This window comes from Sinocyclocheilus grahami, unplaced genomic scaffold (genome assembly GCF_001515645.1).
Source record: "Sinocyclocheilus grahami isolate Dianchi unplaced genomic scaffold, SAMN03320097.WGS_v1.1 scaffold52.1, whole genome shotgun sequence".
NCBI lineage: Eukaryota > Metazoa > Chordata > Actinopteri > Cypriniformes > Cyprinidae > Sinocyclocheilus > Sinocyclocheilus grahami.
Genome location: NW_015505231.1, coordinates 2,551,547 through 2,565,834, shown reverse-complemented (window position 1 = coordinate 2,565,834; position 14,288 = coordinate 2,551,547). Strand labels below are relative to the sequence as shown.

The 14,288-nt window shown below is 37.2% G+C and overlaps 1 protein-coding gene across 1 annotated transcript in view; it reads right to left on the bottom strand.

Annotated features, from left to right (window-relative positions):
- Positions 1-8,319, bottom strand: part of LOC107583330 (uncharacterized) — a 9,860-nt gene extending 1,541 nt beyond the window's left edge. Inside the window, exon 1 of the mRNA XM_016269505.1 lies at positions 8,269-8,319. Coding sequence (XP_016124991.1) covers positions 8,269-8,300 — 32 coding nt within the window. The 5' untranslated portion in view covers positions 8,301-8,319. The remainder of the gene's footprint in view (positions 1-8,268) is intronic.
- Positions 8,320-14,288: the final 5,969 nt, after the last annotated feature.

The following is a 14,288-nucleotide window of genomic DNA, read 5'->3' as shown; positions in this document are numbered from 1 at the left end:
ATATATATATATATATATATATATATATATATATATATATATAATTATAGAATCACCAAGTTGCTCTGTAAGGTATTAATGGGTTTATTTGGCATATTTAGGGGTTCAAGCACGCAGTGCTGAAACCCTATTGTAATTGTTAGGATTTTTATTATTATTATTATTATTATTCTTCCCTAAAACTGAACGGGCAGAACAAACCGTAAGGCCTAGAGAGCTGAAACTTGGTCAAAAGGTAGTAGTCTTGCTCGCTACTCAGGTGCAAAGAGCCGGCCCAATCGGCCAAAGAGGGGCGCTACAAGCGCAAAAAAAAAAAATTTCAGACATTTTTGGCCGTAGCTGGTAACACCATTTGTCGTAGACTCAAAAATTTTACATCGTACTCTCTAGATCAATAATTATCAAAAAACTGTTGAATTCTGTCCTTTGGTTAGCTATAATGGTGTCATTTTAAAAGGGGTATGGCCAAATATACACAAAAGTCTATAAAACCTAAAAGAAAACTCAAAACTTGGTGAAAACATGTGACAGAAGACACTTAACAAACGTGCAAATTTTCATACAGATCTGAAAGTAGGTGGCGCTATAACAGTTAAAACAGCCTGAAAAAACAGTATTTCTATGGTAAATTACCTCAAATTGCAATAAAATGTTCATATAGTCACTTATACACTGTATCTTCATATCATGTGATAGATCTTCTCATTCTGAATAACTTTACCTCTGGGACCAAAGCTGTCAATCAAACTGTTCTTTAAGTATTTGACATTATTTAAAAAACATACTTTTGTGAACTACTCAGTTTTTAACTCAAAATCAATCAAATCAGTGCAGTACTATTCTCTAGACTCTCTAGGTCAATAATTATCAAAAATTTTTGCATTTGGACAACTATAACCTGGTCATTTTATAATATGTTCTTTACATAGTGTACCCAAAGGCCTATGAATCCTAAAATAAAGTGCAAAATATCTCTCAAAACTGTGAAAAATGATGCATAATTTCATTCTAAACAAGCATGTAAAATTTAAGAACGATTGGGCAAAACAAATAACCCTATTATAGTTATAAAGGTTAAAAACACCGTGTTGTATGAGAAATTGCGATTATAACCACTAGATAGCAGCGTAAGACCACTAATGGGCTCATTAAATGCACTGAAACAGTACTGTTCATAGGTTAGCTTATGGAGTCATGCTAAGACATTATAAAATCACTGTTATAACATTTAAAATCACATTGAGTCAAAGTTTACCATTTTGTTCATACAGACATATCAGTTTTTACAATTATGCCAGATTATGATTACAGTGAAACCTGAAAATGACATGTAAACTCTTAAAAAGAGAAGACTTGCAATAAGTTTTGTGTCACCTATCATTTATTTCAAATATCTATATCTAAAACAAAATGTGTGTGCATGTATGTCTGTGTGTCTCTGTGTGTTTAAGTATGCTTATTGAGTATTAATAAACTAGTTTAATAATTTCATTTCAGTGTATGTGTGTGTGTGTGTGTGTGTGTCTGTGAGCATATTCTCCATTTTGGATGTGTTTTACTGTCAGCCATACATCCAGGTTGGCGTAGACCCCAAAATATACCACCTTAAATGCCTTTATGTGCTTGAACCCCGGTAATTAATGCTTGCAGCTATATTTCTATTTGTAATAATTTATTTCGTTTGTAAATGACAAAATAAATATAATTTTAACTATTGTTCTGCATGTTATTTATTATCGTTAAATTAAACATTGTGGTGTCATATTTTCCAGCATCCCTGTGAGCCTACATAAGAGAATGGAGAATGGATGGATGTCATATATATTAGAATTATATAGTCCATCAGCCACCCTGCTCTCTAAGATCTCGGTCATCAAAAATCCATATAGTTTGACCACAGATCTCCTAAACACACTAAACACAGACGTAATTGTGTAGGCCAACCCAAGTTAGTATTACCCTGGTTCTCTTTTTCTATTGGCTTTTGGATTACTCCAGAAAATAAGCTCCGTTACCAACAAAAGTTTATGAATATTACACATTTTATTCATAATCTTTATAAATGAACAATTTTTATGAAGTTTAAGTTGAAATACAATAGCCAGGAGAGAGAGAGAGAGCTAAAACTAAGCTATAAATGAACAACACTATGATTGCATGACCTCATTGTCACCAAGCTAAGCTTCTGACAACTTTAAAGTTTACAATCTATGAGTTGGAAATTTTGAGTTAGAATAGTTTGCAAGAATACAATTATAAACACTGTGAGGCAGTAATAGAAGAATATATAGCTTGAGTACGTAGATGAGTTTTCCTGCTCGGCACGATGGCAACCTCTGTATAGTCCCATTTAGCCATTTGTTAGCAACCACCTTTTTCAAGACACAAAAGCTTAAAAAAGTAGGGTTTTACTGATATAGTTTATGACGTACACGTCTTTCCAGGTTTGTACGTTTTTCTCAGTCAGTTTGACACATTTCTGAGGTAATTCAGAATCAGCTACTGTTTTGTTATTTGTTTAAGTATTTGCTATTGACTGATCAAATGCGGAGTTTTGCGCATCGTGTGTGTGTGCGCGTGCGAGCGAGAGAGAGGTGTGTGTGTGTGTGTGTGTGTGTGCATGATCGTGCCAGCGAAAGAGAGAGAGAGGGTGGTGTGTGTGTGTGTGTGCGTGCGCGTGCGAGCGAAAGAGAGAGAGAGAGCGGTGTGTGTGTGTGTGTGCGTGCGTGCGAGCGCGAGCGAGAGAGAGAGAGAGAGCGAGAGAGAGGTGTGTGTGTGTGTGCGTGCGCGCGCGAGCGAGAGAGAGAGAGAGGAGTGTGTGTGTGTGTGCGTGCGCGCGCGAGCGAGAGAGAGAGAGAGGAGTGTGTGTGTGTGTGCGTGCGCGCGCGAGCGAGAGAGAGAGAGAGGAGTGTGTGTGTGTGTGCGTGCGCGCGCGAGCGAGAGAGAGAGAGAGCGAGACACATCACAGGGGAGTCAGCTGTCTTAACCGTGGCTTGTGTACTGCAAACACATTCATCACTGTGTCTGTCACGAGACTCTGTTCCCCTTTCGGGCTCTGTCTTTACATTTATTTTGAAAGATGAAGCTCGCGATTATGGGAAGTACATTTCCGACGAGTGTTTGCGGTGTTCGGCCAATCACAATGCACTGGGTCAGCTGGCCAATCAGAGCAGACTGCGCTTGTCGGAAGGAGGGACTTTGTAGAAAACGAAGTGTTTGAGAGAGGCGGGGCATAGAGGACCTACAATAAAGTACAGTATTTGAAAAAAGTGTTTTTTGAACATTAAAGCATGTCAACATATTCTGTTACACCAAATACACAAAATAATGATCTTTAAAAAGGCATCATATGACCCCTTTAAGTCACTGCGCACATAACAGTTAACAGTGATCTGAACACTTTCTAATTGTCCTAAACCGATTGTAAGTTTTCATTCAATACAAATTACATGCATCATTTTGTCAAAACACTGTGCACAAAATTCTCAAATGTTTTCACAATAGTTCACACAGCCAACCAAAACTTTAATATATTTAGACAATTGCAACTTTGCGTATTAGTTTTACACAAATCACAAAAATGTACAATTTCTCCAAATGCAACAACTCTTTCATTGTTAAATTCTCAGTTGCACTTGGTATGTTTTCAATTAGCCCCAAATTAATATCTGCCGAGTGAGTAATACAGACAACAAAGGAAATGCTAATATCCTAATTGGTTACACATGTATCTCAATTACAACAATTGTAAAAGGGGAAAAGGAAAAAGGAAAAAATATAGGTACAAGAATGAGAAGGGGAAAAGAAAGAGGTGTAATATAAAAAGAGTGCGTAGAGGGAGGGGTGTAATAGACAGAGGTAGAAGGAGATGAGAGGAGAAGAGGACATGGTAGAAAAGGAGCAAGAACAGTTTAGGAAGAGGGAAGAGTAGAGGGAGACAAGATGGGAAGATAGGATTGGAGGGGAATGATATAGTGGAAGAGAAGGAAATGTAAGAAGACATGAACAAAGGAAGAGGACTGCAGGGTGGAAAAGGAGGACGTAGAGGTAGAGGGTCCATATATTTTTAATCGAAATCAGAGCCACCCTGACCATGTTACATATCATGGTCTCTCCTTGAAAGAAGCTGGCCAGAGTGTTCAGTCAAACATAAACTGATAAACAGAGGGAAAACCAATATGTAACAATACCATTCCGTTTCTATTAGTCTAGCCTAGAGTCTTGTCCATTTCCAAGTCTATTTCTAGTTCTTGTTCTTACTTATCCAAAATTGAAGTTCAAGAACATTCAGGTGGACGAATTGAACATTTTCAATTGAACAGAACATGTCATTGTTGACATGGTGGTTCAGAACAACATCAACAACACCTCAAAGAAATTCAGCAAAGAATAATACAGGAAAATCAACTATTTCATAATATTCACCAATGCAGTCTTCACAACTGATCATCTTCTAAGAAGAAATGTCATCCGGATGAAGCAAGTAAAGAACTCAGATGGATTGAAGGAGTTGTGATTCCAGTTTGTTCAGTTATGTGCATGCCACACAATTACTGCACTTTTACTGTAAATACAAAGATATGCATTTCATGGGCATTATGTATCCATATACTATTACACTCTGGAAAAACTCAGGCGTCTCTATGCCTATAGTGCTGTGTCAAAGTGGGAACTCAAAGTTCGGCAACAGTTACAGTGTCAAGTTTACAGTCAATACCACTACTGTCAAACCACGGCGATATTGTACCTTCTGATCTTTTTACTCTAGAGGACTTTGGTGCTGGATAGCAGTGCAACTTATTATGAGCAGCTGTATGTTGATGAAGCTGGCTTCAATCTCAACAAACAAAAAGGGAGAAGAGAATAGAATCAGATTGGCCATCATGCCACAGTCAATGTCCCTGGACAACGAGGAGGCAACGTCACAATGTGTGTCACAATTTCAACCACTGGATGTCTTGAGCCCATACAACACTAAAAGGCTCCTACATTTTTAAACCCCCTCAACGAAACCCTCTTACCACAGGTTAATCAGGAGCAAATTAAGCAGTATTTTGTAGTTTTTTGGGACAATGTCCAATTTCTCCATTTAGCACTGGTGCAAGAGTTGTTTAAATGTCACCCACATTTCAGGATGGTATTCCTTCAACCATATTCTTCTTCAATGAATCTACTTGAGGAGTTCTTCTCCTCTTGAAAATGGAAAGTATATAATCGCAGTCCTTACAACCAAGCAAGTCGTCTTCAAGCTATGAAAGAGCCCTAGGGAAATGTTGAGGCAGAAGCTTGTCAAGTGTGGATTCAACATTCATGCTGTGTTTTTTCCCACAATGCATGACTTGTGAGAATATATGCTGTGATGTAGAGTAGATGAAATTCTCTGGCCAGATGTAATTGAGAGACATGATCAAAGTCAATTAATTCAGTACATGTATTGTTTACTTATTTTTACTTATATAAATTCATTCATTTTTAAGATCACTAGAAACTTTAAGACAGGTGTGCTAGAGCTGGTTGGAGCTGGTGGTCCTCCAGAATGGACATCCCCTGTATTATATTCATATTGTAAATTCACTTTCACAAACATTGTTTTTTGACTGTGAAATGATCAGTAATCCACATTTCTGCCAGTTTTGGTGTTTTCTCTACAGCCATTTGTGCAGACGGGTGGCATTGTTTAAAATTTTTTTACAGTATTTCCATGGCAGCCTATTTCTGCAGTATGATTGACTTCAGATTCAGTCACCCCTAAGTAACATGTAAAAACTAAATGTGGTTGGACTCTTTCTGTTAATACTCTTCTGTATAATAATTTGGAATAAAATAATAATATTCAAAAGTAGGTAGACAAACAAACCTAATTGTTATCCAATTATCCGTCCTCCAATCTTGACCATCATTGCTAATCTTACCATATAGAAATCCCATCAGGTTGTCAATTTCGTCAAAATATACAAAATGCTGTTCCTCTTTTGGGTTCTACTGGAACCTGATACGTGCATGACATTTGAATGCACTCATAATTTGCATAGCCCAGGCAAAGGGCCTTACTGACGAAAGCACAACCAGTGTAGCGAAACGACATGTGAAATGACAAACAGGTGAATGAGTGATAACATCACATTATGTCCTCCTTCCACTTTTAGGGATTTGTTGTTTTTTTCTACTTTTTACATTTCTATATTTACACCAAATTACACAACAAACAGGTATTAAATCCCAGTGAGCCTGATGTATTTGTGTCAGACACCTCCTGTTGAGATCCTTCTGTTTTTCACTTCCCTTGTCCGCCGAAATTCCGCATGGAAAGAGAGGCATGTTACTGAGCCAATGCCAACCTTAGGTGTTCATGTATTTATCTGTCTGTCCTTTGTGCGTCTCCTCTGTCATATTCCAAACATTTATTGTATTTCATTTTAGTGTATTACATGAGACGATTTCATTATACAGCTTCATTATAAATTCTCCACGTTTAAGCACCTCGGTTCAAAATCCATTTCAGTTTAACAGTTTCAGGGTGGATAAAGTGGAATTTTCCACTCTACCTGGCAGGATGAGAAATTTTACCCTTAGTAAACATTACCCCCATTAAACAACACACAATGTCTAGCAATGCAAGGCAGTTTTGCCTGGTGAAAGTTGCAACAGAGTAGAATGCTAATGTTTATCAGCAGCAGGATCTGACATAATCCAAGAAAAGTCTGGGAACTCGCATTCTATTCGCCCTAAACAGTTGCCCGGATTATATACTGTTCCCGGGGGAGCTTTGAAAATGTGTATCTTTTCAGATAATATTGCCTACAACCCTTTGCACAATGTAAAAAAAAAAAGTAAAGAAGTTTTGTGATGTTTGAACGTTACATCAAGGGTTTCTATTTCTGCTCCTGGAGGGCAACCTTTCTATAGATATTTACCCTGTTTCTTGTGATTGTGAAAACCTTGATTATCTGGTTCAGGTGTGTTTGATTGGGGTTACAGCTAAACTCTGCAGGATGTTTTGGCCCTGAAGGAGCACAAGATTGGACACACTTGAAATAAGTAAAAAGGGGCCTATCTTATTAAACACTTAGGGCCTGTTTACACCTGGTCATTTCATGCGTTTTCGCTGATCGGATATCTATCAGATTCAAACGATTCCATTTACACTTGGCCACATACATGTGTCATCGCAAAATGAATTTAAATCTGATCTTCAATTCCCACGCTATTTTTAAATTTATGTCAACAAAATCAAAAGATAAGCGCTGCATTTTATTAATTATCAGCTCATTTCAAGATCAAAGACCGCAATAGGAGAGCGCGCGGCATCAGCACTGGAAAGATAAGTTTGTCTTACTACTTTTAATGAAGATGATTGTGTGTTGACCGTCTGCATATTACTTTGTTTTATTCGTGGCAGTTTGCGCGTCGGCTTGCTGAAGAGATGCTCAGCTACTCGTCCGCGGTGATGCATGTTGCATTAGCGCAGTCATATCTGACTATAATGTCATATAGCCTATAACACGGTCTCACACGTTTATTATTTTAACATTTTGGGAGGAGTAAAATTTACATATGTGGTTTCAACAACCAGGTGCATTTACACTTGTCCAGTTTCGTCTGGAATGCGGCCCAGGCCACCTCCTGAAGTGGTTTGAGCAATCGGCTTAATATCCGACTGGAATGCATTTCGGAGGGCATTTACACCTGCCTTTTCACGATCGGATAGCTATCAGATCAGAAAAAACGCATGAAGTGACCAGGTATAAACAGCAACCTTAGATTTATATACTTATCCTCATCACCCGTGCATATAAATTGAGTTAAAATGTGTGGGTGTTGTTCAACAGATTTGACACAAAGCCAGTCAGACTACACACTACTAATGTTAAATGCCAAAAGAAAGCATGTATTTGTAGTATTTGCATGAGGCAATTCTTGCAGCTCAAACTAAGCCCAGAAATGTGACATTCTGAGCAATTAAAGGGCGCTTTGAGAGTGTGAATATCTGTGTGTATTTACCGTGAAATAAACTCCCTGCATCAAAACAACCCACATAAATGTTAAAGTGAAAGATCCTAAAATAATATGTCTATTGACAGAGAACAGAGCAGTGCTGGCAGACTGAACCACAGTTTCAACCAAAAACTGATCCCAGGTCAGCTTTAGAGAGACTACAGTCTGACTGAGCTGTTAAAACAACAGCAGTTATGTGAGAAATATCTAGGATCTTCAGGATGGAAATACTTGAGAATAAAGAATCTCTACGATTTATACCTTCAGTCTTACCTTTTTATCATCCTACAGCAACTGCAACCCATCTGGACAGTTGTGTAGAAAACCTGTGGAAAGGCAAAACAGGTTTAGTGTGTGGTTGTATGTATATATAATTGAATAAAGTGAATTAGAGATACCACGTAGACTATTGTGTGGATTGAAATACGCAAGTTACATTTATTAAAAAGGTATCTGAAGAATCCAGAGCTGGGCTGCTGAATCAGTACTTAGGAGAGTGAACATGATTTCAACAAAGGGCTATTCAGTAACTGCTAATTCTTCACCTCAGCTGTTAGAACATGAGGACGTGATCACGGTTATATCTGTTTAAATAGACCTGCTGACAAAGAATAGGATAAAACCAGTGTGCCAACAATTGTGAACCACTGCAGACCATCTTTACAAGCGGATCCAGGTACATTTCGCTTGCGCACATCAACCAAATGAACCAAAACTTGGGTCGGCTTCAAATCACCTTCAAGAATACATAAATTTTATTTTTTTTACTTCACCCTTCAAAGACAGCACACTCTGTCAGATTCTGTTGATATGTTTACACAGAAACAGGTATACGCAAGTTACATTTATTAAAAAGGTATCTGAAGAATCCAGAGCTGGGCTGCTGAATCAGTACTTAGGAGAGTGAACATGATTTCAACAAAGGGCTATTCAGTAACTGCTAATTCTTCACCTCAGCTGTTAGAACATGAGGACGTGATCACGGTTATATCTGTTTAAATAGACCTGCTGACAAAGAATAGGATAAAACCAGTGTGCCAACAATTGTGAACCACTGCAGACCATCTTTACAAGCGGATCCAGGTACATTTCGCTTGCGCACATCAACCAAATGAACCAAAACTTGGGTCGGCTTCAAATCACCTTCAAGAATACATAAATTTTTTTTTTTTACTTCACCCTTCAAAGACAGCACACTCTGTCAGATTCTGTTGATATGTTTACACAGAAACAGGCGTGATCTTTCAGAAGAACTACTGTATATCAATATCTGCCAGGCCATAGGGACATTTTATTTGGTTTCATATTGACGTGGCATATGGAGTTAACTTGACATATGAAATTGTCAGGTATGTGGCTTCAGGGCACAAGGACAGTCACACATGTGTTCATGACATTCTGGATTACTCCTCACAGTGGCAGGTCAAATAAAATGTTATTAATACATGCTCATTTTGTGAAAAGCAACAAAGATGGATTGACCTTTCCACGGCCTGTCGTGCCATTTCAGGCTTTGCGCTCTTTTTATGAGCAAGTAGCCTTGTAAATAATTGATAGCTCAGTCTGGGAAAAGATCCGTCTAATAGGACAAAGACACTCCCAGACTCGCTCTTTCTCCTGAGACAGAAAGCAACATGGAAAACAGGCACCTCACGTGTCCCAATGTGTTAGAGACCAACAAACATATAAAGCTAAGACAGTAATGCAAGAGAATTTCACAATGTAACACAATTACATTGTGAAAACCATTTACATCAGTGTTATTTTGATATTATTTCATTTAAGTTTTTGTTATTGTATGTGCTTTTGTCATTTTATTAGTTTATGCTTTTTAATATTTCTATTTAGTTTGAATTTATTTTTATTTCCATTTTAGAAATCGAGTGGGGGAACTATGACGTCAGAACCCGGAAGAGTAATTCGCCGCAGATTCCTTCGAGATTTTTCTATGGGGGGTTTTCGAATTAATGAGTAAAATAAAGCCTGTGGTAAACATAACTTGACGATACGTTTACGTTTAGTACAATGTAAACTGCACTCACTCACAGCGCAAACGTTCTTATCTAGTTAATTATTAAAAACATACGTTTTGAAAAATGAACATAACTGCTTCAAAATTTTCGTTTTGGGTATGGATGTGTGGGTCCCACTATATATTAAGTGGCCTTAACTACTATGTACTTACATCAAAAAATAAGTACAGTGTACTTATTGTGTTCATATTGTATTGCAAAACACTTTTACTGATATTGAGGTGGGAAACAGGTAAGGTTAGGGACAGGTTTGGTGGTTTGGGTAGGATTAAGAGTGGGTTAAGGTGTAAGGGATGGGTCAACAGTGTAATTATAAATGTAATTACAGAAATTACATGCAGGTATTTTTTAAATATACGTACAATGTAAAAGCATGTATGTACACAATAAGTGCATTATACCAAATTATTCATTTAAATGTAAGTATATAGTAGTTAAGGCCACTTGTGTGTAATTTACGTTGTAGAACAAAATGTAAAAGTATCGTCAAGTTATGTTTACCACAGGCTTTATTTTACCCGTAAATTGAAAAACCCCATTATAAAACCCATAGGAAAATCTTGCGAAGGAATCTGCGGCGAATTACTCTTCCGGGTTCTGACGTCATAGTTCCCCCAGTCTATTTCAGTACTTAATGTAAACTTATTTCAGTTAGTTGGCAAGGCAACATGTCTAATTTTCGTTTAGTTATTTTTTATGTAATATTTATGTTTTATTTCAGTTAGCCATGTTTTGTAATACTTTTAATTTGAGTTAACAGCACTTATTTACACAACATTTAATTATGTCACATTTACGGGTAAAAGCAGTAATCTGTACCAGAATCGAATGCAATTAAATGTTTGTAGTTTAGTATTAAGGAAGCAAGAATCACCTACGTCATTCACTCGTGGCATCACATGTGCTTGAAACTAAGACAAATAAAATAAAATTTAACAGGTATATCAAGTTTGGCAATATTTGTTGTACAGGTTTACTGACAAGCCAGCCACTGTGACAGAAAGGCAAATGGTTTAACAAGTGGAAAAATTCAAAACACACTGCACGTAGACTAGACATCAACATGCAACACTTTTTGTGTCTATATGATGTCTGTATGTGAAATAAATCAAGATTTATTGTCTTATTTGAGTAAAAAAAAAAATGTTTGAGAACAGAAGCCCTCTGTTGTTTTGATGTGAAATTAATTAAATTTTAAATGCAATGCAATTCTATTTACTATATTACAAAGTTGCTCGGTTTACAAAATTTGGAATATGTTTATACAAAAACTATCCTAAAACTTCACACTCACACTTCACAGCTTTCAAACCATTGCCATGGACACAAGAAACTGGATGGAGTTTTGCTAGGTGATTAGCAGCCAGATGTGGTACGCAGCAGACACCTGTTTGACAGCAGGAGTATGACACGGGCACCTGGCAACCTCTTTGTCAGCTGCTAGAGATTATTGCATTTTACAGCAGCCAACATAGCACAGTCTTCCTTTCCATAAATACAATGACAAATCAGTTTCTTGCGTAGTTAATCTGTAATGTGACAAGACAATTTCATAGATCCTCTGTACTTGTGTTCTTGAGTATTGGAATTGAACCTCGGCAGGTGTGGATAATGTAGTACGAGATCTTGTCAGAATGCAAGACCACTTAAGAACGCATATTGAGAAATGGCCATTTTGTATGTCTTCTTTGTCTGATGCTCCCATTTCAGGTCTTCTGCTGCTGTTGTAATTATCTTAAATACAAGTTTCCTAGTTGGAAATTGGACATGAATGGCCACTCTAGTCGTATTTGCAACTGGGAAACTCTGAGATAGTTTTGAGTTTCCAAGTTGGGCGAGCCATAAACTTTAAATATGGCGGAGGAGAGAATCATAGCAGTAGCAGTAGTTTTATTAGTTTTTCTCACAACATCTACATTGCTTTCTCCTGCCATTACAGTCATGCATATTTAAGTATATAAATAACCATTTGTTGTGTAGTATGTATTGAACACAGTGAAAATAGCATTTATTTGATCAAAATGTAGGAATCGTCAGCAAGCTGAATTTTTTAGCGCTGTGAATGTTTATATGGTTACCAAATAATGGGATGCTACATTTTATTCAAACCCTGTTGGATATTGACTAATCATCTTCCAATATATACCTTTTGGCTTTAAGATTTCCCCAAGAAACAGGCAATAATGAATAGGCTGTCCACCATGATTTCTGTTCTTTCCAACAACAAAGCACTTGAACACGACAAACTCGTAATTACAACTTCAGAAGTGGAAAGTATGAAGTTTCAGAAAGCACATGAAGGCATCATTAGAGTCTGTACTAATGAACTGATGACCTGAATCAGGTGTGTTTAAATAAGGAGACATGAAAAATGTGCAGGGGGCTACAGGAACATTGAGAACCACTGATTTAGTCCAGTTAAATCCCAGACTAAATGACTAGAGAAGTCTGCCATATACTGTATCACTAGAAATAAATCTGTGGTTTTATTTCAATTAAGGAAACTGTTTTTAGTTTTACATAAGAAAAGAATAAAAAAAATAATTAAAGAAGTAAATTACTGCTAGCAACTTGGCTGAAAATCTATTTTGAAATCATAGCTATGTGACTAGAGAAAACAGAAAAAGGGAAAACTTCAACACCCATAATTAGGGATGCAACGATACAATGTTTTCAGATCCGATCCGATCCAGAAAATTCTGAGGATCGGCTGATTCTGATCCGATACCAGCGCAGTTTTTTTTAATCAATGTAGAATTTCTATACTTCTCTGTGTTGACCTGTTTATCACTCTTTTGTGTGTTAGACACAAACTTCTAAATATAGACAACTTCATTTGAATGAAAAATAACAAATGAAAAAATATATAATCATAATCTATGACAAAAATACTATTATAAACTAGGTTAGTGGATAATTTAGCAGCAAAATTTATTCTAGAAAAATCTTGAGTGCACAATTTTATCAAATCTAAACATTTAGTGAAATAATATTATTTAGAACGGAACAAATAAAAGTGAATATCGTGTAAAATGTTACACATTGCTCTTTTTTATTGTTGTAAAATACATGAATGAAAACAAGTAAATGTATTAATATATAAATATAAACATTTAAAAGACATTTCTTTTAAATGTATAACAGTAATGAAGGCAGTAACATATATAATAGATAGGAGTCCTATCTATCATATGTCGCTGCCTCCATTACTGTGCTATTCATTAGATTAATAACAGCCTTTCTTCTATAATACGACAGAACAAGAAACGTTATAAATAATCTTTCATTGCGCAAAAGTATTATAATATGAAAAGCTCCAATACAGAGCGGCACAAAGTGCTTATCTGAACGCGACACGCAGTTTGAACGCTGAATGGAGGATGACACAGCCGCAGTGGAGAGAAGAGTTTAAGTCGACTTGAATTTAACAACTTAAATATTAATCTGTACCTCACACGTTAAACTATGGAACGGCTTCAGAACACTTGGACTTTGACTTTATGGTGCTTTATAATGTTTTTGTGCTTTCATGGGGCTTTACAATTACACAGAATAGTATAAGCATAATATCTCATCTGACCGATACCCGATCCGGCAAAAAATGCCAGTATAGTATCGGAGCCGATACCGATACTAAGGCCCAATCCCAAAGGGGTAGGGGAAGGGCCAGATAGCCCTTCAAATTAAGATTTTTCAGGACCACACTTCAAACGAAGGGGTATGAATTATCTCAGCGTAAACCGGCTTCAGGGGCAACAAGGCTGCCCGAGCGAACAAAAAGACAAACAGAGCGGCACAAAGTGCTTATCTGAACGCGACACGCAGTTTGAACGCTGAATGGAGGATGACACAGCCGCAGTGGAGAGAAGAGTTTAAGTCGACTTGAATTTAACAACTTAAATATTAATCTGTACCTCACACGTTAAACTATGGAACGGCTTCAGAACACTTGGACTTTGACTTTATGGTGCTTTATAATGTTTTTGTGCTTTCATGGGGCTTTACAATTACACAGAATAGTATAAGCATAATATCGGATTTGAATCGGTCTCATCTGACCGATACCCGATCCGGCAAAAAATGCCAGTATAGTATCGGAGCCGATACCGATACTAAGGCCCAATCCCAAAGGGGTAGGGGAAGGGCCAGATAGCCCTTCAAATTAAGATTTTTCAGGACCACACTTCAAACGAAGGGGTATGAATTATCTCAGCGTAAACCGGCTTCAGGGGCAACAAGGCTGCCCGAGCGAACAAAAAG